Here is a 25421-nt window from a genome sequence, read left to right as displayed (position 1 = left end):
CTTTCAGTTCCCCCACATCAATGCCACCTGCTGCTTCAGGAAGTCTTCCCTAAACACCCCATGTAAAGTTCCTACCTGTGGGCCCAGCGGCTGAAGTCCTCACCTTGAATGCGCCAGGATCCCATGTGGGCACCGGTTCTTGTCCTGGCAGCTCCACTTCCCTTCCAGCTCCCTGCCTGTGGCCTGGGAAAGCAGTCGAGGACGGCTCAAAGCCTTGGGAGCCTGCACCCGCGTGGGAGACCCGGAAGAGGTTCCTGGCTCCTGGCTTTGGATCGGCACGGCACTGGCCGTTGCGGTCACTTAGGGAGTGAATCATCAGACAGATCTTTGTCTCTTCTCCTCTCTGTATATCTGACTTTACAATAAAAATAAAAAATAAATCTTAAAAAAAAGTTCCTACCTGTATGGCCATTAGATAGACCAGGTCCCTTAGACCTGGTTCTCTTCTTCGCCCTCTGAACTGATGCACTCCTAATGCACAATTTACCATGTTGATTGCCTACTCTGGATCTTAGCCTACATAAACAGATAGGACAAGATTTTTTTCTCCCCATGCTGTGTCTCAGGTGTCTCTAACAATGCCTAGTATCTAACTCTCGCTGAATGTTGGTTGGAATACACAGTTCAAGAGACAAGAGACCTCATGCCACCTTGTGCTCTGCACCTGCTGGATGCAGAGGGCTCAGTCTTGTAACCAGCCACTGCCTGCTGAGCCCTGGGCTATTTGGCCAGTGCTGCAATTGTAGACAAACACAGAACACTGTCCCTGGGAAAGGTTATGAGGAGGCAGATACTGAGACACAACCAGGACATGGATGACTCAGAAGCTGGCTTTCATGGAAGTGGCTATCAGGCTACAAATACAGTGAAATGGAGGAGTGTGGGGGGAAGAGAAGGGCAGCATGGTGGTGTAGCAGAAAAATCCTCTGATGGTACATGTATCCCACATGGGAACTGGTTCTGGCCTTAGTCGCCCAACTTCTTGGTCCAGCTCCCTGCTGCTGGCCTTGAAAGGGAGCAACAGGTGGGGGGTCAAAGCATCAGGACCCTGCACTCACATGGGAGACCCATAGGAAGTTCCTGGCTGTTGGGTTCGGACTGGCCGAGCTCTGGTCATAGTGGCCATATGGGGAGTGAACCAGCTATATAGATCTCTCTCATCTGTAGCTCCTTCAAGTTAGGTAAGTAAATCTCTACAATTTATTCTTTTATTGGAAAGGCAAATTTATACAGAGAGACAAAGATCTTCCATCCGCTGGTTCACTCCCCAAATGACAGCAATGGTTGGAACGAAGCTGATCCGAACCCAGGAGCTTCTTCCACGTCTCCCACATGGGTGCAGGGTCCCAAGGCTTTGGGCTGTCCTCTACTGCTTTTCCAGGCCACAAGCAGGGAGCTGGATGGGAAGTGGAGCAGCCAGGACAAGAACAGGGGATGCTGGCACTTGCAGGAGGACTGACCAATTGAGTCATTGCAGTAGGCCCCATTAAATCTTTTTGTTTTTTTGTTTTAAGTGAAAGGTGCCGTCTGAGTGCTGTGGTGGTGAAACAAAAAGAGAACACAGTGAGGAAAAAGAGGACCCAGTGAGGAAGTTATCTAGAGTATCTGTGAGTGTTGGAATAGAGGAGAAAGGGGGCACAGAAAAGTCTGGGCAAGCCTCGGTGGCTGTAATGGTGGAGTCAGTGGGCAGAGCTATGGAACAACAATAATGGAAAAGTGCTGTGGAGGTACAATGTCTACACCTAAGACAGCTGGTATCATTACTAAACAGGAACCAGAGGGGGCTTTCGTCCTCCATGTCCTGGTATGGAATATGTTGGAACTATGGTAGGATGACGTTACCCAAGCAGAACAGGCCAAGGAAGTAATAAATCCTGAATAATCCTGAATCTCAGGAGTGAGTGGAGTAAGGGGCACTGAGGGGTAGGACCAGAAACTGCTGTCTTGCTAGGTTAAGAAGCAGAGGTACACCTAACATCCTTGGGTGCTAGAAGCCAGGGAGGAAGGAAAAGATATCGAAGTGGCCAGCCAGATCGGTACTGTGAACTGCCTCGGGTGCTGAGCCTAAGCCAAGGCTGGGCAAGGGCAGCTCTCCAGTTCTCATGGGTGATGGGGTATGTCTCCCACTATAGCTGATGCACATCCCCACAACCCCCTTAACCAGCTCTCTTATTCATGGCAAAAAGCCTGAGGATCCAGTCGCAAATGCAGTAAGTACACACAGTCCAGGAGCCAAGAGGCCCAATTGAGGCAGCAAAGGGCCTTTCCTCTAACAATGTGCTCAGCTGAATACTGTTAAGAAAAACTGCCGGGGATGCCTCAAGGCACTGGGAGTTAGCAGAAGCCTCCCCTCCACCTCACCCCCACCAAGAAGGGACACTAAACAGCATCACAGGCATATCCAATGCCGGCAACCAGGACCTGCTACGAATGGATATCCACAAGGACATAAGGTCTCAGTCCACCTGGCAGCCTTGTCCCCACAGCTCTCCTCCCTGAGGAGGAAGTCAGAGTATAGAGGAGGCAGGACAGGTGCCCAACTGAAGAATCAGCGTCATGTGGGCCCAGGGACCTGCTCACTCCAGCCTCCCCAGTGCCTTCACCTCCTCCTAAGCAGAAAGGGCTGGCAGAAGTAGCAATCCCCAGGAAATTGGCACCGGGAGAAGGAGAGCTCAGTGTTTTGGATGACCCTCTGAATCACTCAGCGCCATGAAACCTCTGTCCTCCCTGGAACCAGCAGGGCAGGCCACGTATGGGTTAATTTTTTTTTTTATTAGGATTCAGGTTCCAAACAAGGTAAAAAGCAGTGGCAAGAAGGGTTCGGGATAGGTAGGGGATGACAAAGGAACACCAGGCCTGGCTAGGTGGGCCACTGCCGGAGGCCAACTGGGAACCCGGGGTTGAAAGGGATCGGGAACAGGTTGTCGGGCCGGCCTAAAAGAGCAGACGAAGGTTAGCGGATGGTGTATCGGACATAGGGGACTTCGACGTCCTCGCCGCTCTCGTCGTTACAGCACAGCTCAAGCACCAGCGCTCTCACATGGCGGCCCAGCTTTCGCTTTGACACGCGGCTTACAATCTCTGTCATCCTGAGGAGGGGTAGGGAGTGGGGTCAGAGAGGCAGATGGCAGGACAGGAAGCAGGGGTGGGTGGGTGGGTGGGCAGGCAGTGAGGGGCACAGGAGGTGAGAGACAAAACACAGATAGCCGCAAGTTGAAATGTCCCAACCCACACACACAAAGCCTCCCTAGCATTCCCTGCAACCAACTCACGGCTGGTCCAACCGTTCCTTGAGCTTCGCCGCTGGCATGAAGAAGGAATAGAGCATGGATACACCCTGCGACAGCATGGTGATCTCCAATTTGTGCTCTGTCTGGAAGAGTTATAAGACAGGTGACAGCAGGGTTATGGGAATGAAGAGGCCAGCCAGTCACCTGCAGACCTAGCTCACCAGATGCGGATGAGTGAGGAAGGGGGCCTTACCTTAAAATAGTCAAGGAATTGTTTGAGAGTCATCTCCTCACCATTGGGTTGCAGTCCCTGAACCTCGAAGCGATCCCACAGTGTCCATTCTTGGTTATAGTACTGTGGGACAAGGTTACAGTAGGAATGGGGCTGAGATGGCCCAGCCGCCTGTGTGGCTCCCACTCCCCACTTCGGCATGCATGTTACAGCAGATCCCAACTCTTGTTCTAATCCTCCTGGTCTCCTTCACACTCTGAGCACCGAAGCCCTTAGGTCTAAGAGGCTCTCAAGCCACTGCGATCTTGTTTTCTTCTCATCTCCCACCTGCCTGATGCTCTCACTCACTCACTCTGCTCTATCAACTTTTTATTACCCATCTGCACAGAGAAGGTGCGGCACAAATATTTGATAGAATAAAGGAAGCAAGCCAAGTGAACAACATACAAAGCATCCAATAGATATTGACTACTATTACTGTACAGTTATAAATATTCTCCCAGGGCACATTCAAGCATCTCATTTTTAATGAGTTCCTTACGGGCAGAATCACACTGGTGCTTAGTACAGGTCAAATACTCAAACAACCTGATCAGTAAATGAATGACAAGGCACATACAAAAGGAGTACGTATGCATCAACAGAAACTGTCACCTGGTGACAGCATATGATGTGAACCAGAGCCAGCCCTACAGACACACCCCACCCAGAAACTCGGCTGCTGCCGTAAGCCCATACCTGGTGACGTGGTGCAGCCAGCGGTTCAGAAAAACCGAAAAAGGGCAGGGCCAAGTTAAGGAAACCATTCTTGTAGGATTCGAGGTGTCGGTGCCCCTGTACTACCTTGTACAGCTCCAGACACACAAGGCCAACGACAGCTGCTGTGGTCGTGGCAATGGCTGGGATGATCTTCCCTGCAATCAGTTTGCTCTGTGGGATGGGAGGGGACCAGGAAAGTGGGAGGTAATGTAGCTGCAGGAGGCTCAGGGTCAACACGAGGCCCTGAATGAGGGCATGTCAAGCCTGAGCAGGGCGTGGGGGACACCAGATCTAGATTCCCCTCACCTTGTGCCTGTCTGCAGGGGGAATATCATAGTTTTCGGCTCGGAGGTTGGAAGCAGCCACAATGAAATCCATATGAAAGTTTCTATCATCATCCTGGTGTGAATGGGAAGACAGAAAATGAGAAAAAGGTTTCCTAGTTTCCCCCTGGGAACATGGGTATTTTCTAGCACAATATCCTGCTTAGATTCCCCTAGCTTACAAAGTCATAGCTCGGAACACCTACTCATTGAGAGCCATGAGGCAGGTCCTGTGGCCTGATCTCCACCAAGGCTTGGGGGCTGGCTCCAGACCCTCAGACACTTGTTTTCTCCCACCTGTCCGTGCTCAGCTCACCCATTTGCCCTTCCCAGGGTCCCCCACCCAGCACCTTCTCAAAATCAATGGGGTACATCTTGAATCCACGGAGCTTGTCGGGACTGGGCAACGTTGCCTTAAGTTCCTCTAGACGACTATCATCTGCATGAAGAGAGGGGACACCATCAGCCTGTCGGCTCCGGGACAGGGTCTCAGGTGGAAACTGGAGCCCAGGGTGGGGCACAAGGCAAAAAGGCAATACAGGATTTGCAAAGGAGTGACAGGGTGTCGATGGGGCAAAGGGGAAAAGTGGAGCGGGAAAAAGAGTGCAAATTAGGGCAAGTCAGAAAGAAGCAGAGGGCATTAAGAGGAATCTCTAAAGACAATGAAGAGGGAAATGTAAACATCAGGGGGCACAGAGATCTGGGAAGACACGGCAGACTAACCATAGGAAAGCAGGGGATGGAAAAGATCCATGGAAAGTAAGTTGTAAGAAAACATAGATGTGCACACACAGGAGGGATACAGAGAGGGAGGCAGAGAAGGTACAAAAAGGGGAAGGGGATGAGAGTATACATGAGCATGAGAGGTGAGAGAAAATACACAAAGAGAAAAACCAGAAGACACACACAGAGGAACATGAAGGACTCGCCATTTCCATAGGAAGATGGGAGCATGGAAATGGATGGGGGACGAAAAGGGCAAGGTAGGGGAGTTAAAGGGCTACAGGTGTGAAAACGCTTAATGTGAAAAAGTAGGATTTCACAACTTTTTACACCAAAATATGCTTCTCTTTTCATTTTACTTTCCAGGGTACTTTTGAAGGTACCCTTGTGTGTAGATCAGCAACCAGTAAACTACCATAACAGGCTGAAGGCACACACCGGGAAACCCAAGGACAGGAGGAGTGGGAAACCCAAGGGCAGGAGGCGTGGAAAGGGAGGTAAGGCAGATAAGGAGGGAGGAGAGGACCTGAGGGTGGATCACACCCCCTAGATGAAAAGATCAGGAAAGAAAAGCAGAACTAAACCAAGGCTGGTCCACCCAGAGTAAACAAACAGCTCTTTCTCCTGAGGGCAGCCAGGGTAGGAGAAGGTGGGAGGTTCATTTGCACTCAATTGACCTTCTTCCTGTAAAACAGGAGGGCAGGCTGGAAGGAAGCAAGGTGTGGGTCAGCCGGCAGGTGGAGGGGTGGTCACAGAGCCAGGAGCAGAGGACTGGTGGGGGAAGATGGGCTAGGACGGAACACACATGGGCGGCGACTCCTGGCCAAGTAGCCAGGCACCCTCACCAACAGAGGCATTGGCACTCTGCAGCTCTTGGTCAGAAACGTGGATCTTGACTCCAGACTTGGGAGTAAATTCGGGGACCTGTACAGACTGCAGCAGTACGGCCACGGCAGCTCGGTCCTGAGAGCCTGCCAGCCCATAGGTTTGGGCAAACAGGTTGGCAGCAGCCATCACATAATCCAGGTGCAGGGGCTGGGAAGGAGGAGGACAGGGGAGTGGGGGAGGGACTGTGAGTGGTGCAGATCCACAGTGTGCAACCACCTCCACCTTCCCAGACATCCACCCTCCACCTGAACCCAGGGGACCCCCAGGGAGTAGACTTACGTTGCTAACATCGAAGGTGAGTGGGTGAGGACAACGTTTAGGCCCAGACCAGAAGGGCGCTCCCGAACTTGTGAGCTAAGCAACAGAGACACTTTTGAGGAACAAGACCAGAGAGTGGAGGCCTCTCTATCAAACCAGACTCCTTGCCTTGGCCCTGGATGTGCCCCACCACACTATCCCTGGCAGGGCACTAGAAAGAGGCATCAGTCACCAAAGCCCTAAATTGCAGGGATCCATCGATGAAGTTCCCAAGCTAGGCAAAACCAGGGACCACTATCAGGTCCTGGCCCCTCCCCCCACTTTATCACAGTCAATTTAATGGACTCTTGAGATTGACCAGGCATTGTACTAACCCAACAGCTAATCATTACAGCCAACCCCTATTCTTTCTACTTCAGAGATGAGCAAGCAGAAGTGTAGGCATAAGTTGTGCAACTTGTCCAAGCTCAGGTGAAGCTAGGATTCGAACCCACAATGATTTCTGTGCTCTTGACTCTATTAATTCTTACCCATAAACCCTACAGGGCTGACTGGGAGTTGGACACATATGACCCAAACCATTCCATAGGGAAGGGAAACAGACATGGAGTCTCTGGCTCCAAGGAGCAGGAATGAGAAAAAAATAGGCCAGGTTTAAAGGCTCTTCTGAGATTCCCACGCCTCAGGCAGACCCATGAGTCTGCAGGGGGGATACAGTCTGCTAAAGGGAGCCAGCAAGCAGGCAATACCTGGTCGGGAGGGAAGTTGTGCAACAGCTGCCGGATATTGTTAGAGTACTGGGTGTGCCAATGGTGGCAGGCCCAGGTCACACAGTCTGCCCAGTTCTGTGGTCGTTGCAGCACCAGGCTCCGCTGCACAGCCTCCAGCACCTCCAATGGCTGAGTACCCGCCAGCCGCAATGTCCGATCCACAAACTTGGGGTCTCTATCAGGAAGCAAAGGGAGGGCAAAAGGTGTGAGGGGGGGAATGAAGTACACTCTGGGACAAACCCAACCTTCCCCATAGAAAGCTAGCTGTGACCACTGAACAGCAGGAAGCCCAAGCATTTGCTGCCTTGATGGAAAAGCATGGTTGGTACTGAAGGCAGAGGTGGCAGGCCCCGGAAGACAGCGAGAACGCATCTGATTGACTCACGTGAGGTACTGGTTGACATTTTCTGCTGGCTGCTTGAAGAGGCCTTCAAATTCATCCCGAGCCCACTGCAGACAGAGCATAGATTAAAATGGGATGAAAAAAAAAAAAAAAAGGAAAAAGAAAGCTAACAAGTAACAACCTGGGGTTTCAGACGCAATCAGTGCAGTAACAAAGTAACCAACTGCACAAGAGCCCCTAAACCACTGCTCCAAAAATGTTGAACCCTTTTAAAGATGTATTTATTTGGGGGTGTGTGGGGGGGAAGATGTAGTTACTTGAAAGGAACAGTTACAGAGACTGACAAGAAAGGAAGAGCGAGACCCTTCATCTGCTGGTTGATTCCCCAGACGGCTGCCAGGGGTGAGTTGGGTTAGGCTGAAGCCAGGAGCCTCATCCAAGTCTCCCACGTGGGTACAAGCACCCAAGCACTTGGGCCATCTTCATCTGCTTTCCCAGGTATATTAGCAGAGAAATGGATTGAAAACAGAGCAGACTGAAACAACATCCACATGGGATTGTGGCATTGTAACTGGCAGCATACTTTATTATGTTGCAATGTTGGCCCCCAAATTTTCTCTTAATTTCTGTGTACCTCACTCTAGGTACATTATGCCTTGATAACACACATTGGAAGAGAGGTATTACAAAATAAATTAAAAAAAAAAAAATTCAGGGCCAGCACGATGGTACAGCAAGTTAATCCTCTCCCTGCAAGTGCCAGCATCCCACATGTGTGCTGGTTTGTGTCTTGGCTGCTCCACTTCCCATCCAGCTTTCTGTTGGTAGCCTGGAAAGGCAGCAGAGGATGGCCCAAGTCCCTGCACCCCTGTTCCCCTGTGGGAGACCCAGAAGAAGCTCCTGGCTTTGGAGTGACCTAGCTCTGGGCACTGCGGCTTTTTGAAGAGTGAACTAGTGATGCAAGATCTTTCTCTCTGCCAATAAATAAATAATAAATGTTTTCCAATAAGCAAATCTTTTTAAAAAATGAAAAAAAAATTCAAACATAAACCACAAATGATCCCTATCCAGGCCCTGCAGTTTCAACAGAACACATGCCAGAGCCTCTGTCCTTGAGAATTTCCAAGAGGGTCAATGCCGTCATCAGCGAGCTGGTCTGGAGTATACAGGTCTGGACAGTAGAGATCCAGGTGCAAATTCCAGCTCTGCCATACAGGACTTCATTTTGTGACTTTAGGACATCTAACACCCCCAGCTCTGTTTCCATCTTTGACAGTACATATGTAACAGTGAGTTACAACAATGCCAGCCTAAACAGTAAATGCAACCTTTACAATAACCCTGTGAGGTAAATGTTATTGTTAGCTCCAGATCTAATTTGACAGAGGAGGAATAGGAGGTACAAAGAATTTCAAGTCCCATACAGCCTAGTGAGACTGTGGTGGCTGCACACACACACAGCCACCCTAGAACCACAGGGTCACAAAGGAAGCTTCCAGATAGAATAGGTTCTTCCTTCCCCTCCCCAACTGCTTCCCACTCTCATACTATACTACTACCTAAACATTCTTAATAAACTGGCCTCAAACATTGCACTACGAATCATTCTGTCAGTAGCTAATAATTCTTGGGTTCTATTTCTTTTTAATTAAAATGATATTTAAAAGGAACAGACAAATATCTCATACGTTGGCATAGTCCCTAAGTCCCAATGATAACTGGGCCAGGCCAAATCAAGAAAACCCATCTGGGTAACCGTGTAGGTGGCAGGAACCATCATCAGATGCCTCCCAGGCACATCAACAGGAAGCTGGATTGGAAGTGGAGGAGGGATTCACTCTCGGGCACTTCCTTAGGGTATGCAGGTACTCAAGCTATGGCTTAACCTATTTACTGCCTCAATATGCCAAGCCGGCTTGGTTAGGTTCTGTTTTGTGGATCAGGTCTTGGTCGCCTAAGACCTTACTTTGTAAAGCTTTAGCTAAATGATATGTACACTGTCCAGCACATATGCACATTTTACACACACACACACACACACACACACAGTCACCCTAAGAGGCCAACTGTTAACTCATTTTGACCAAATGCAGCGGAATATGGACTGAGTCTTAAGACAAATTGCTAGAAAAGATGGTAATAAAAGTGGAGGCACTGGCACAGTGACTTTTTAGGCTAATCCTCCACCTGCCGATGGCTTGGGAAAATAACAGAGGATGGCCCAAGGCCTTGGGACTCTGCACCCATGGGGGCAGCCAGAAGAAGCTCCTAGATCCCAGTTTTGGACTGGCTCAGTTCTGGCCATTGTAGCCATTTAGGGAGTAAACCAGTGGATGTTAGAGCTTTCTGTATCTCCTCTCTCTCTGTGACTCTGGACTGCATCCTATATGTGTACCAATTGTGTCCTGGCTGCCCCACTTCCCTTCCAGCTCCCTGCTTGTGGCCTGGGAAAGCAGTCGAGGACGGCCCAAAGCCTTGGGCCTCTGCAAGACCCAGAGGAAGTTCCTGGCTTTGGATTGGTCCAGCTCTGGCCACTGCAGCCATTTGCGGAATGAACCAGTACATGGACAATTCTGGGTAATTCTGTCTTTCCAATAGAAATAAATAAATTTTTTAAAAAGAGAAATGACTGGTACATTTTGTTCAGCATGAATGTATGGTTGTTTTGGTTACACACCAGTTCTCTATTGGGAATGATTTGTACCACCTCCCTCCCAATAGATGTTTGGCACCTGCCTGGGGACATTTTCAGTTGTTTCAAACAAGAGACTATGGCATTGCTGCATGCATCTAGTGGGCAGAAGCCAGGAATGCTGTGGGACCTCCTTGATATAACAATGAGCTGGCCCCAGAGGTCACAGTGCCAAGCTGCTCCATAGGAACAAATCTTCCTTTTGCAGAGGCACACAAAGGCAGCAGGGAGTCAAGTGTTGAGATGGCCATGACACACCCCAATGGAAAGGAGAGACAACATCAACAAAAGTACGAATATAAGCCAACAATATGGCAAATCCCTGACCACAGCTAAACTTGGGTATTCATTGTTGTACTCCTCACACTTGTCTGCAACCAGAGGGGGGAAAAAAAAAATCACAAATGAAAGTGAATAATGAATCATCCCCAAAAGTGGTGCATGCAGCTGGGTGGAGGCGAGGTGGCGGCGGTCTGAAGAAAAGCACCGCTTAAACTCGGGCATGCACCACGCGGGTGCTCCAGGCACTGTGGCAGGGAGGCAATCCGGGTGCTGCCCCTAGTCCCCTTCCTCTCGCAGCTGCGCACCTGCAGAGTGTGCTCAATGGCATTAGGGAAGTTCTTCAGGGTACAGATGGGGATGGACTTCTCAGGTGGGTCTTGGCTGGAGCTGTAGGACTCTGTCAGGAAGGGGATCACCACCTGGACATTGCCCTTGGTGCCCAGGGTGCCTGATTCAAGCAGCGGCTTCCGGTAGTACACACAGCGGCGGTCCATGTACATGCCTGTGGGAGAGGTAGGGAATGACAACAACATGAGAGCCAGGTAAAGCAGTATCAGGAAAGAAAGGTAAGATAGGTAGAGATAATAAGAATTCCCTAGCACACACACGCACACAGACACACACCCCAGTTTTGTCCTCAACCTCCTCACCCACCGCCCAACTCACGGGCATCCACGTTGTCCAGGGCATTGGCCACACCATCCAGAGTTTGGAAGAAATCGTCGTCATAGATGCGTTCAGTGTCAGGACCCACACGGTTCTGGTGGCTTATCACCCGGATGTGTGGGTTCATCTGATGCACAGCTGCAGCAGCCGTGTCAGACTTTAATTTCTAGTGGGGGGCCCGGGTAGAGATAGGGGAACAGAACTCAGTTATTGGTTCCTTCACCCTACAAACGTCTATAGAGAGCTGGCCTCCTGAGGACTGGTTTCCTCATGCTAGGGAAGATCAGACCGAGTTCAGGAAGCTCCCTGGTTTAGCCAGAGACAGCTCCGTGACAGGGCCATGTACCTGGGGCTGTGGCACATGGGGCTGCGATTCAGCAAAGAGGGAAAACAGATGTGTACACTGCTTCTTTTTCTACTCAACAGCTATTGTTCTTTCCACTAACCGCACCCAGGGTTGGAGTAGAAATCCTATCACAAAAACTAGAATGACGGCGCACAGACAAGCAGGATCTTTGCAAAGCCCCTCTTTGTTCAGAACCCTTTCCTGGCTCCCATGCCGAACGCCTAACACCACTTCCTGGAAAAAATTAAGCATGTCCTCCTGTGCAACTCTGCTGGCAGAGGACTCTTTCTTAGGAGAGTGAACCTGACTTCACTCCATGAACCCCTTCCCATAGCGGACTGGTATGTATCCATTCACTATAAATAGCCTTGGGACTGCTATCATGGTATAGCAAGTTAAGCCACTATATGTGACACTGGCATCCCATAGGAGCACTGGTTCAAGCCCTGGCCATTCTACTTCCGATCCAGCTCTCTGCTAATGCACCTGGGAAAGCAGCAGAAGACAACAATCCAAGTGCTTGGGCACCTCTCATCCACATGGGAGATCTAGGGTGGATGGAGTTGGAGTTGCAGGCTCTTGGCTTCAGTCTGGCCCTGCCCCAAGCCATTGCAGCCATCTGGAGAGCGAACCAGTGTATGTAAGACCTCTCTCTAACTCCACCTTCCAAATAAGTAATCTTTTTCTAAAACAAATTACAGTCTGTATACAATTACATGCTGAGTTCTGTGAATTTTAGTGACTCAAACTTAGAGCTGTCTTGGAGGGCCTGAACACATTGCCACAACCAGCACTGAGAAAAGGTCAAGGAGAACAGAAGGGCAGAAGTTTCTTGAATGAATGGCAAGAGAAACTGAGGGGAAGTAGAGCCAAAAGAAAGAAATGACAAAACCCCACCCTGGTTCATATGGTGCTCACCGTGACGTCCCAGGGCCGAAACAGAAACTGTCGATTCAGATTCGATTTCTCAATGGTGTCCATGTCTGTGACAATTATTTCTCCATTCTCCCCACAGCCCAGGCCAATCATGGCAAAGTTCTTGAGCAGCTCACAGCCAATGGCCCCTGCACCCACCTGAGAAAGAGCCAAGAAGAGACAGCCAAGCCAGTCAGCGTGATAGAAGGTTGGAGCAAAACCACCCATCACTCCTCACTGCCCCTGGAGCCAGCGGGAAGGGGAAAGAGGTTCTAGTGCCACATCTTTAAGTCCCAAGACCCACAGTCATTTGAGGAAGGAGGCAGCAGATAGGCGAACAGAGACACATGAGCCTCTCCTTTAAAGTGATGTGAGGTGGGTCTAAGAACAAAAAGGCCCTCCTTGCTGAGATACAGGAGGTGGCTCCAGCAGGGCTGGCCTGAGGCCAGGGGACGCATAAGCAGCAAGTGTCCAAGGGGCTCACTCACCAGGAAGTACTTCTGCCTGCCCAGCTTCTCTTGCAGGTCTGACCCAAATACAGCCACCTGTCCATCATAGCGGTTTTGGCGCTGCAGAATATGAAGGGTGGTGGTTCAGAGAGGGACCACCTCCCGTTGAGCTGACCCCAGTGACGCTTTCCCCACAGGCCCTCCTCACTTACCGGGAGGCACATATCCTCTGTGAGGGCCTCTTTGTCCTCAGGGAGACACTCAAGGGCATCAAAGTACAGCCACTGCATGATGGGTGTAAACTTCCCTGAGCAGGCCTGGGGATGGGGAAGGAGAGGGGAGGTGACCAGACATTAGCTAGGGCCTCACTCAGGTGGACAGGTGGTGGTGCCAGGGAAAACACCTGGTCCACACTCAACCCTCTCCCTCCCCACGCAGGCTCACCTTCATGACTTCCTGGGCAGCCAGGCCCCCAATGAAGGCATTGATGGGTGCCAGATCCCCAGCTGCCACATATGCCAGATTCCGGATAAGGTCTGTATCCAGGTTATCCTGCTGCACGGCCGACGAAGCTTTAGCGTTCACAGCCTGTGCCAGGGACACCAGCTGTGCTGCATCCTCCTGCAAAAATTAATTAATTAATTTAAAAAAATTCACAGAGAGGTCATAGTCAGACCACCAGGAGAAGAGGAGAGAGCTAAAAGGCTAAAGCCATGGTTCCACCCCAACCTGTACCCACCTCGTTGCGGGGCCGGGGTGGTCGGCCATGCTGAGCACAAAACTTGTGCAGGGCTTGGAAGCCAATGTGGAGCTGGGCAGGGCGAGCGAACTTGGCGAAATCCGTCACCACAAAGTCAGGCTCTGCCAGCGAAGCCGCCAGGGATTTCTGGGGTGGGATTGGAGACAGACAGGGCATCAGACCCAGAAGAGAGGGACACAAGAGGGGAAACTGCAGCGAGCCAGCACCCTGCAACACACTCACAAAGCCAATCTTCTTGGGTACTTTGACTTGACTGACGATGCCTCCACGTATATAATCAGAAAAGTTGGAGGTGTCGCAGATACTAAAGGTATAAGGACCTGGGGTAGATGGGGAAGCCGTCAGTCTTACCCATCCTCCCTAAAAGCCTACCACAACTGCAAGCTAAGAAATACAACTTGTTTTTCCCCAGCTCAGACCCCAAGAACCATCTCTGCCATCCAGGGTTCCACAGGGGAATCAGAAAGTATCTCATCTGTCCCGTATGCAACTCACATCCCACGTCAGCCTGCATCTCTGCTTCCTAACCCAATCAGCTCAAATGCAGACGGCTCCTAATCTGCCCTGGTCATATGCCAGAGACCTTGTCCCCCATTGCTCAGCTTCCCAGGAACCCAGCACCCCTAAGAAAGGCTTTGAGGCTAACAGTAGCCCTCCCACCCCACATCAGCTCTGCCCACACTGGGTAATTTTGTCTGTGGGTGGTCCCACACACCCAGGATGTGTGTGTGTGTGTCCCCCTTCCCTGGAAACCCAGGCACACACCTCCCCACTCTTTGACCCACTGGCCAGTGCCCAGGAGCCTAGCTGCTCACTCCCCCATGGCTCCCCCATGGCCTCAGCTCACCCAGGACTTTGATCTCTATGAGTTGATTTCCATTGAGCTCAGTCATGCCCTGTACTTCCGAAAAGGAGACAAAGTCACCACTTTCAAACCCGTGTCGGGCCTCATCCAGGCAGGTAACCACACCAGGGTTGTCCTAGTTAAAGGAGAAGTAGGCCTCAGAGGTGGGCTCGGGGTACCAGGAGCAGAGAAGTGGAGCAGCCACTGCCCAGCTGCCCTGCCAGGAACCCCAGAGCCTGATTTCCTCACCTTGGTGATCATAGAGACCATGGCACTAAGCGGCTGTTCCCCATTGGAATCCGTGAGGATCATCTCTTCTCCGAAGTCACAGAAGAGTTGCCTATAGAGCAAAACGGGGGCTCAGGCCCACAGCTCCCCCGCCCATAGGACCCACGTATCCCTCCACATGCAGTGAGTACTTGCTGAGCAAACTCAGTCCGTCACCGCTGTAGTTACTGCAGGAATCGGTTGGCACTCAGGCCACGTGGGGGACACAGCAGTGCAAAGAATCCAAAACCCAGGTGGCTAGGGGAGGGACAAGGGCACAGAGAGCCAGGGTGGGGGGAATCTTGGCCTAGGCCTGGAAAAGGTGAAGGACAAAGGCGGCAGGCGGGTGTGGCACTCACCCAAACAGGCCTCTTGTGTCTGCTACTACCAGCTTGATGCCACGACTGTGACAGAACTCGCCCACACGCAACTGGTCCTCCAGGGGGCTGTTAGTGAGGACAACCACCTGCCAAGATGGGGAGGTTCAGACTAAAGCTTGGGGCCTGGGATGGGGGAAAGCCTAGGGGGTGGAAAGGGGACAATGGAGGGCTAAGGGCCAGCCTCAAGGTCAAGCTGTCCAGACTTTCCGCTGCTTCAGTCCTCTTACAAACACAACATGCTGACTATACTGTGTGTCAGACTCCCCAAGGATGAGCCCTGGCAATGAGAAACCCAAATCCCGAGACAAGGCTGGGGAAGGTGAAGAGGCAGCCAGGAGGATGGAGTGTGGAGAACAGCTGACTCATTTTGTTTGACAAACACCTACTGCTGCCTGCCCACAACCTTGCCTTGCTGGTGCCCCATGAGAGGCGGGCGGGGTAAAACTGGCTCCAGCCGGAGTCTGAGCTCACTCCTACCACACCCACCTGCTCCGGATTCCCAGGACAAGGCCTGCTCAGTCCCATTCTTTCAGACTTTGCTCTCTGCCTCAATATGCCCATCCTGAGGCAGCAGGGTCAGAACCAACTGCTCCATCAGGATTCAGCTGCCCTGCCCTGGCTCCCTGGGTCACCCCGAAGCATCATGGGACTTTTTCAGCAACACCTCTATACTTCATAGCACGTGTCAGCTATTCAACCTTCCCCAGAACTCAGCGAGGTGAGGACGGCTTCCATGCTCAGTCCACAAACAAGAAAATGAATAGCCACACACTAAGGCTCTTACCATATTAGTAAGAGCCCAGGGTCCATGCAGGGCAGAGTGGCCCTGGGGTCCCCCAATACCAGCTACATGCACATTTCCTCTTTCCACCAAGGCCGGGTCCGATTGATATCTGACCCTGCCCACATCCTTTGGGTTCCTACAGCATGCAGCCTGGCATGCAGGGTCAGGCCACTAAGCAAGTGGTGATGACGTACGGCAGCCCAAAGACAGGCTCCAAGAAAAGGGCAGAGAAGGCTGTACCTGGAAGCCACTGAGGAAATCCTCAACAAGGGGTCCAGTGTAGGCACTGACGGGCACGTAGCTGTTGAGCTCGGCAAGGCGGGGCTGTGACACCTCAGCACGGTTTTTCCCAATGTCCTCCTCCCGCAGGTAGAACTGCAAAGGGATCAAGTTGGGAGGCAGGTGTGAGCGGCTGGGGCAGCCTGTGGCACTGCTATTGCAGCAGGAGGGAAATGGGCTGGGAAGAGGTACCTGCGAGGAGAGGTCAGCCCACTGGGCAGTGCCCTGGTCATGGAGGGTCACAGCCTTGACTCCACCAAGGATGATGTTCTTTGCAATCTCCACACCCAGGCCTCGCAGGCCTGAAACTAGTACACTGGATGTCTGGAGCCGCTTCATTGCATCATGGCCCAACACATACCTGCCAGGTGAAGGGGCACTCCAGGTCAGCGGCGGGCCCACCAAGCCTCCCGCCCACCCTGCTGGGCCCAGCCCTGGCCCCACTCACAGTTGCCGGGAGTAAAGGCCCTCATCGATATCTGCTTCGTTGCCGTTCCTCGCCATTCCCTGGGGGGGAGGGAGAGGAAACAGGGGGTCAGGAAGGGCTGCAGCAGCCAGGCACAAACAGTGGCGCCATCCTGCCAGTCTTTCCCCCAGGAGAGGGCAGACACTCACGTTGGTTGGCACCGAGGGCACTTGGGACAACACGGATTGGGAAGGGGAGCAGTTAGAACCCGGCTTTGGATCAGGCCCGGACACGCGACGTTTCTTGGACAGCGGCGAGCTGGACATCTGGAGGGAAAGAGGGCAGATGTGAGCACATGGGCACACCGTTTGGTCTGATGATGCCAATGGCGAGCAGGGGTGGGGCGGGGAAGACTTCAAAACACCTGTACCCCCATTTTACACAAGAGGAGACAGGCAGATGGGTGAGGTGACTTGCCCAAGGTCACTCAGCCGTCAGAGGTGACGTCTGAACCCAGGTGGCGTGGCTGGCAGATCCACGCAGCTCACCACTGAGCCAGCTGCCTCTCCCCAGCTCAGCGTAATGACGCAGAGACTCCTCCGATCCTGCGGGATGACGGGAGTAACGAGAACGGATTGGGGGAGAAGTCAGGAAAGGGGTGTGGGTTCAGGGGACAGAGATCCTGCTGCAAATCTTGAGCCGGCTATTCCTTGGAAGCTATGGGCCTCAGTTTCTTCATCTGTAAAATGGGATGTGTGCATGTGTGTGTGTCAGAAAGAATACCACTTACCTTTCCCATGGGATTGAGAAAAAAAACACAGACTATGGAGCCTGGCCCAGGGGGGTAGGCAAACAGTAATAAGCAGCCATTCTCCTCTCTCTCAATCCCATGGATGGCAGGGGAAGAGAGAGGAGCAGGGTGCAAGAGGAAAATGAGGCCTGGGCATCCACCAGGCTGGCATGATGTCAAGAGACACCGTGCATAGGGAAAATCCACTCCCCAGAGGGGCTTGGGGAGTTTTACAAGGCCCAATCCCAACTTTGAGAGGAAAACCAGGGCTCAGATTAAAAAACAAAAAACAAGAAAACACAAAGTTTCAACCTCTTGTGTACACTTGCAGCCCGTGAAACAGACTAAGGCCACTGGTGAGTGCTTGAACAGTCTCACTCTGTCCCAAGGTCCTCCCTGCGGGGTTGGGAATACCATGAATAGCTCCCAGCTCACAAGGCAGGGGGAAAACCAGAATGCATCCAGACACGCTGGGTGACCTGACCAAAATTCCCAGAGTGTGGCTAAGCTGGGACATCAGACCAGGATCTGCCGACTGAGAGGCTCAGGCAGGCTACCTCCTGCTGTTAACAGCGTTTAATGGCAACAGTTTTCACTCTGGTGAGCCAGGGGTCAGAGCCCTCACCCCTCACCGCACTAAGCCTCATCCTCTCAGGTAACCTGCTGAAGGTCCCTTGCCAGCTCCCGGATACAGAACAACAATCTGGCAGTGGTAGTGATGGGTATGGGTGTGTGTGTGTGTGACTCAATCCAGATGTCAGAGAGCAGGACCAGGACCCCTTTGCCTCGGAGCATGGGGCCTTTGCCTGCTTATACCTGAGCCTCCAGGTCATACACGTCCTCATACACTGAGTCCCTGCTGACACCTGCCATCAAGTGGACCTCAGATTCCACCTGCCTTTCCCTTGCACTCATCCCAGGGACAAGAGCTTCCTACCATCTAGCAGGAGCATCCTGCCTGGCAAGCCTTCACAGGGACAAGGCTTTGGTCTGATCCTGATGGTAAATGTGAACTCCATGACCTCACGCACACACCACAAACGGGCCAACCAAGGCTCAGGGCACGCTATGCGCTCACACAGTCATGCAGCTAACTGGTAGGGAGTTTGTCGAATGCCTCCTGGGTGAATGGAGTCGGGACTCAGCACAGAGCCCACCCTAAGAGCTAAGGGACACGAGGGGAGGGCGAAGGCTGGCTAGAGCCTCTAAGCCTGCCGGGTGGCCCACTGGCAATGCTAAAGAACCCACCTGGGCAGGAAGAGTCTTGGTGAGTTAGCAGAGAAACAAAAGCAACGCATACACCACTTACTGGCATTCTCATCTGGCGAAGGGGCTCACTGTCTCTGAGCCCCACTGTGTCTAACAGCTGGGACAAACGCACTGTCCTTTAAGGGGTTGCCGGGAGGCTTCAAGAAGCCACGATCTGTGGTCAGAACTCAGTGACCTGGGGACACGAGCTCTCGCGGAGGCACCTGCAACAGTCTGCGTTACTCATTTTGTGATCTCGCTTCATCACTGCTACGACACATCATCTCCTCACTCCCTGAGACAGGAGGAGGGGCCAGGGAACTCTGAGGCGGCTGCAACTTTTTACCTTGGGCTGCCACGAGTGGCAGCTTTGAGGTAAATGGTTCCAAAGTAGATCCCAATGCTAAATGTCTGGACCAGCCCTGTCTGAAGCAAGGCAGGTAGAAGGGCTCTGGGAGCAAGCAAAACAACCCCCCCTTCCCTGAAAAAAAAAAACCTGCCAAAGATCCCCCCCCACATGCAAAGAGGAAACAAAGCCCTAAATCAATCCTTTACCCCATTTGCTCAGCCTTCTCCTGTAATGACACATATCCTGGGAATTGCTTGCTAAAGCTTTCAACTGGGACTGAAAGTAACCTGCAAAACTTCTCCACGGGGGCGGGGGTGGGGGGACGGTATCAAACTAATCTTCAAGCCCCACTTACTGCATCCCCAAAGCAGCAGTGCTTGGGGGCGGGGGTGGGGAAGAGTCCCATGAGTAGGTCTGAAGGAGGTCTCCGGGGCCACAGGACCAGGAGAGGTGCTAAGGTAGAGGGGCCTGTCAAATTTCCCGGGGAAGTCCTTGGGAATACGAGAGAGGGGGAATCGGGCAAGCCAGGCTCCAACTGGGTCTCTGGAAAAAGGATCTTGAGGGGAGAGGGGCTGCAGAAGGTGTGGTGGAGGCTTCCAGAGGCTGCGACAAGGAGGGAGGAGGGAAGCAGGTGGACCTCACAGAAGCCATCACAGAGACTGGGTGGGCGATTGCTGCACCTGGAGCAGCTGCTGGGGCCTGCAGGGAGAGGTTATTCCCCAGCAGAAATCCTTGAGCAGTGGAAGAAGTACCCGTGACGTGGAGCGCCAGGAGGCAGCGCAGGTGGCTGCTGGGAGAGATCCCGGAGGACAGGTCTCAAAGGCAGGAGCCCCAAGGGGGCACAAGGACCTGCCCGTGTTGTCTCTGAGAGCACACACTGGGCTAGGTACCGCGGCTTGCACTGGGGAGAAGCTGAGTGCAGAGCGCCAACCTGAAGAAAGCCACACGAGTCAGCGTGGCGTTGCGTGGCTCCACGGGGACTCTGCACAAGCTGACAGCAGAAGCCAAGAATGGTTTTGGTTTTTTTTTTTTTTTTGCTACTCAAGGGGAGCCTAGCAGGGTCGGGGCGGGGGAGAGGGGTAGAAAGCAGACCTCTGCCAGCTGACATTTAGGGTCCTACGAAGCCAAACGGCCAAGCCTTGCAAAGCCTCTAACAGAAGAAGCTGCAGCCTTCGGCTGGAGAAAGAACAGCTGAAAGTAATGCACAGTTCGGGGCTGAGCTAGCAAGCTGAGTCCTCGGGGAAGGGGAGGGAGGAGGGAGAGCCAGGAGCCCACTCCCGGCTATTCAAGAGCAGATGGCCACGGGACATCTTTGCTGGAGGATTAGGTATCTCCCTCGGTCTGTCACTCCTCCTCCCCCCCCCCCATGTCTAGCCCCTGGGAATACCTGCTGGGGGTGGAGGGAGGGGAGAGAGACTACTGGGGAAGGTGCTGAGACCTGGGGAGGTGGGGACTTGAGGGGGAGGAAGACCCCCTACAATCGGAGAAAGCCTCTAAGGGTTTACTCTAGGAATGGAAGGAGTCTAAAGATGGATGCAGACAGGAGCTTGCAAACAGGAACGCTGGGGAAGCGGCGGGGGAAACGGCAGGGGTGGGGGGAGGGGCACGGACACGGACCCAATGGAGGATGCTAACACTGGGAGACGTGGGAGAGGGTCTCTGACAGGAAGGCTGGGAGCAAACAGCCTTTCAGAGGATGCAAGCCCGGAGTCTGAGGCTGGGGGGGTAGAGGTGCAGAAAGAACATGCTTAAGAGAAGGTTCTCAAAAATGCAGACCGTATGGTCTTGATCGCTAAGTTTGCCCCTCCCAAGCCAAGGCGGCAACACTGAAGCGCTAGCAGGCACGGCAAGGGAGATTTGGGGGGAAAAGATCCTTAATGCATGCCACAGCATGGGGCTCGGAACAGCAAGGCTGAGCACAGCGTTTCCCTTGGGAATGAGGGAGGTACAGCAATTGTGATCTGAAATGCAGGGATCGAGACAGGGATGGGTCCCTGACTACCGATCTTGGACGCTAGTCTCTAAATGCAGATCCCGGAGTTGATTAGATCTGGAAGCCCAAGGGAGTAAGGTGGTCCTAGCCCGAAAATTAACTCCCCACCGCATAATCGGCACCTCCCTCACACATCCCACCACATCCAGCCCGACCCTCAGTGCCCAAAGTCATCATGGCTCGCGCCGACGTCAGCCTAGCCCAGTGCTGGTTCATGCCGCTCTAATGCCTTCCCAAACCCTTGCCCCTGCACTGAGATAGGCTGTTTTTTACCAATGCCGGTTCCCCGGGTCGCGCCGCCGCCAACTCCTCAAGGAGCCGAAGCCAAGCCCGGCCGCCACCCTCCTCCTTCTCCCCACCGCCTCGGCCGCCTAGAATCGCCGCCGCCGCCGCCTCCTCCCCTGGCCGTAGTGGTTCTGTTCTTCACTGCTACCTCCTTCACCTCAGTCGCCGACACAAGATGGCGGCTGCTGAGCCCAAGGCCGGAACAAAACCTTGGGTTCCTCCCCCAGAAACCCGGATGCAAGAGGGCCGCGCCCATTCATGAATCATGTATAGTGCTCCGAAGCAGGTTATTACCCATTCTGTAAGAAAGTAAATGGCTCCCCCTGGTGGCTACTGTAGCGATCGTTAGGGAAACAGGTAAGTAGGCCACGCCCTACAGAACACGAAGGATGATTTAAGTGCTGCCATCAAGCTGCAACAGAAACCCAGACAGGACCTCAAGGCCATGCTTTCGATCATGAGTGCAATATGAAGCCGAGTGACTGGCCGACTAACACCCAGAAGCCAGAAAGCCGTTAAAACAAGGAAGTCACAGCCCCACTGCTCATGAATAATGCACGATCCTGCAGCAGCCCGGAAGCCAAGGAGACCAAGGCTACTTCTTAGTCATGCATAATGCATGAAAGGCCAGTGGGCTGGAACAAAAGGGGCGGGCCTGCCAATTGCCGCATCTAAATTGGGCTACCGCAGGGAGCACTAACTCCCTGTGCTCCTGAATAATGAATACTGCCGCAGTAGCTCAAGCTAGAGATTCAGAGAGGTCAAGAAAGGTTCCACCCACTTCATGACTTATGCATGACGCTGGCTGAGCAGAAACACTCGAGACGGCGCCGCCTAGCAAATAGGGATCACGGTAGTCTATGGAAAGTGACAGAACCACGCCTTCCCGTTCGTGAGCCCCCAGGGGGAGTGTAGACCCTTCCTCCATCCCCCATGTCTCCGCAGCACCTCCCAACTAAGTGCTTAGGAGCTAGTGCTGCTTTAATGCATCCGAATGCAAACACATATGCCTTTGGCAGGTTCCTCAGTTTCCAGAACCGTTAAGATCGGAATAATAATCCACCTCATACAGATGAAATGTGAGCTTATGAAAACCAACGAGTAGGAACAGTGGTGACTCGACGCTCTGTTGAATTTCTTAAGAAACAGAAACACAACAGGCCAAAAGTTTAAATAAGCACAAAATCGGTTATGCGTAACTATATATACCCAGCTACTAGAGGAATCGTCAGTGGGGGCTGCTGTTCCCCCGGCTAGAAGAGGGGATGATAGCGGTAACTTACCTTGTCACAGATTTTTCAATCAGTAACTATGTAGAAAGTTCAAAATGGTGCTTGATACATACTTGAGCGGTATGGGGCTAGCACTGGGAGAAGCGCTCTTATATAGGGTGGGGGACCCATTATGACGGTTCCGTTGCTAAGATCACGGACGCCGGAAGTAGAATCATTGGAGTTTTAATCCTGACTTAGCCACTCACAGACCATGTAACATTAGACAAATGTTGGGCCCGGCGGCGTGGCCTAGCGGCTAAAGTCCTCGCCTAGAACGCGCCGGGATTCCATATGGGTGCCGGTTCTAATCCCGGCCACTCCACTTCCCATCCAGCTCCCTGCCTGTGACCTGGGAAAGCAGTCGAGGACGGCCCAAAGCCTTGGGACCCGGCACCCGCGTGGGAGACCCGGAAGAGCTCCTGGTTCCTGGCTCCGGATCGGCGCAGCACCGGCCGTTGCGGTTACTTGGGGAGTGAATCATCGGACAGAAGATCTTTCTCTCTGTCTCGCCTCTCTGTATATCTGACTTTCCAATAAAAATAAATACATCTTTAAAAAAAAAAAAACATTAGACAAATGTGTCTTCCCGTGCCCTAGTTTTCTCATCTGTGAAGTGGGATAATAATAACCTAGCTGCGAGGCTTGTTGTGGAGATTAACTAGGCTAATAAAGTGGCTCCACGAGTGTAAGCTAGTCATTATTCTGAGGCCTTTTTTTTTTAAGGCTCACAGATTTACCAAACATCACACCACGGGCGAGGACGGATTTGAGTTCCTAGCCTCCGTCAGCAACCTGGTATGACAGAGCCTTCTAGACTGTTCAATGCACACGGCGTCGTGCAGCCTCCAGATGCACCACTGAAACCCTGCAGCCTGCAAGCTACGCACCGACGGAGCAGGGATGGAGCCGGGGCGGGAGGGGGAGCACGGAGCCACTCCCCTCATGAATTATGCACCAATCCATAGGGAACTTGAGGCGCTGCTCACCTCACGAACAATCAGTACACGACAGCTTCCCGTGCAAAATCAAAACACCCCTTCAAGCACGCGGACCCAGCCCCTTTTCAATGATTTCCAGCCCCGGCGTCCGGGGCATCAGTCTCGAGGGAAGCCCTGGCTTTCCGAGCGCAGCTCCGCCTCCTCATGAATAACAGAGCCAGCCGCGGCCGGAGGAGGCCCGCCGCTGTGACGTCCCCTCACCGAGAGCCTGACAGGCTGTTCGTTTCGCAGCGCCAACGGGAGGGGTCCTCCTCCCGGGCCGTGAGCCCCGGCGTGTCCAGACTCCCAATCTCGAGTGGCCCGGCACGAGGACTCCTCCAGAGAGTCACAAAGCCCTGAGGCGCCCACCCTCGGCACCACAACGCCGCCTTAGTCCCGTCCATCTCTCGCTGTCACCACAGCCCGTCCCGAAAAGCCAGCAAACCCGGCCCACATCCCACCTCGAACTCTAGGAACCTCGAGCCTGCCGTCTGCCCTTGGGCGACGGTCCCAAGGCTGCGCGGACCGAGGGAGCCAGCCGCGGACCCCGAGGGGCTCCCCAACCGCCGCCCTCCCCCAACTACCTGCATAAAGCACCGACCGCACGCAGACTCGCTCCCACTCCCACCCGGGACTTTCCCGAACGCTATTTCAGAAACGTCCCCTCAAAAGCAGACACCTTGAAATGCCACCCCGGGCCCACAGGCTCCACAGACACCCCTTAGGAGAGCCCCGAAGTTGAGGGTTAGGGGAGCACCCGCCTTCAAATGCTGTCCAGGAACTTGGGGGCACGGGGCTCCAGCTCACCCCCTGTGCCGGGCGGAAGCCTCCTTTTTCCTGTTGGAGATGAGCTGAAGCCACGGGGCAACGGAAGAAAAAACCACCTCCGGTTGTACTAGAGAAGCCAGAGTTTGCGCGGAGCTCGGAAGCGCGGGGCCTTAGAGGGCCCCGGGGCCTGGGACATACCACACGTGCCTTGCAAGAGGGGAGAGCGCCGCTACTCCCGCCTGGCTGGCACTGCTTTCGCTTCCAAATACCCCCACAGACTGTGGTACGTCCCCGATGCGCGAGGCATGCTGGGGTTGGTAGTCCTCCCTGACTAGTTCTTGGTGCACGTGGTGGGCATCAGCGCCCGGCGAATGAAAAAAATGTAGCCCAGGATAGGGGACGTCCTAGAGCCCTGCTCTGAGGAGATGGGAAGACAGAATGGAACGTTGACGTGCCCCGGTTGGTCAGACACATCCATCCTACAGATGGCAACATTGAGGCTCAGGTAACCAAGGAAGCTTGGCCATTTAACATTTTAAATGTGACCCAGGAGCCAGCTAGGCTGCTGACATTCCAGCGTCAGCCGTAGACTGTAAACGTAGTAAATAAGTAAAAATTAGCGTCTCACATTTACACATGTGTTACAATAGATATCTGCGACTATATATATAAATCATATAAACAAGCATATGAAATAAAGACTACAACTCCTATGTGATAACAAATGTGTGCATGATGTCAATAAATATCGATATGCTCATAGGTGCATATTTATATTGTGTAATTAAGGATAGGGAAGGTGTTTAGTTGTACATGACTTAAGGATGGGAATCCTTGCTTTTTTTTTCTTTACTTTTAAAAATATGGATGCATTGAGGGCCCAGCGGCGTGGCCTAGTGGCTAAGGTCCTCGCCTTGAATGCGCCAGGATCCTATATGGGCGCCGGTTCTAATCCCGGCAGCTCCACTTCCCATCCAGCTCCCTGCTTGTGGCCTGGGAAAGCAGTCAAGGACGGCCCAAAGCTTTGGGACCCTGCACCCGCGTGGGAGACCCGGAAGAGGTTCCTGGTTCCCGGCTTTGGATTGGCGCAGCACCAGCCGTTGCGGCCACTTGGGGAGTGAATCATCGGATGGAAGATCTT

General features: G+C 52.9%; 1 protein-coding gene across 2 annotated transcripts; it reads right to left on the bottom strand.

Annotated features, from left to right (window-relative positions):
• Window positions 1–2751: 2751 nt before the first annotated feature.
• On the bottom strand, window positions 2752–24426 carry LOC121166725 (ubiquitin-like modifier-activating enzyme 1). Of its 2 annotated transcripts, none has more exons than XM_040995983.1 (26): window positions 24320–24426; window positions 16806–16922; window positions 16639–16697; window positions 16383–16551; window positions 16152–16286; window positions 15107–15213; window positions 14730–14820; window positions 14484–14616; window positions 13859–13956; window positions 13616–13762; window positions 13321–13497; window positions 13089–13193; window positions 12916–12996; window positions 12431–12586; window positions 11167–11332; window positions 10806–11002; window positions 7569–7633; window positions 7163–7358; window positions 6435–6509; window positions 6113–6302; window positions 4895–4983; window positions 4528–4620; window positions 4201–4392; window positions 3484–3585; window positions 3273–3373; window positions 2752–3089 (listed from the first exon to the last, which is right to left on the bottom strand). In XM_040995983.1, the coding sequence occupies exons 2-26, from the start codon at window positions 16920–16922 to the stop codon at window positions 2954–2956; spliced, it is 3177 nt and encodes a 1058-aa protein (XP_040851917.1). In that variant the 5' UTR covers window positions 24320–24426; the 3' UTR covers window positions 2752–2953. The 2 variants fall into 2 exon arrangements, with proteins under 2 accessions (XP_040851917.1, XP_040851918.1); XM_040995984.1 differs by lacking the exon at window positions 24320–24426 and adding an exon at window positions 21250–21438.
• Window positions 24427–25421: the final 995 nt, after the last annotated feature.

Source organism: Ochotona curzoniae, unplaced genomic scaffold (assembly GCF_017591425.1).
Source record: "Ochotona curzoniae isolate NIBS_2020 unplaced genomic scaffold, NIBS_Ocur_1.0 patch216, whole genome shotgun sequence".
In the NCBI taxonomy this organism is placed as follows: Eukaryota; Metazoa; Chordata; class Mammalia; order Lagomorpha; family Ochotonidae; genus Ochotona; species Ochotona curzoniae.
This window is presented reverse-complemented; position numbering and strand designations above follow the sequence as displayed.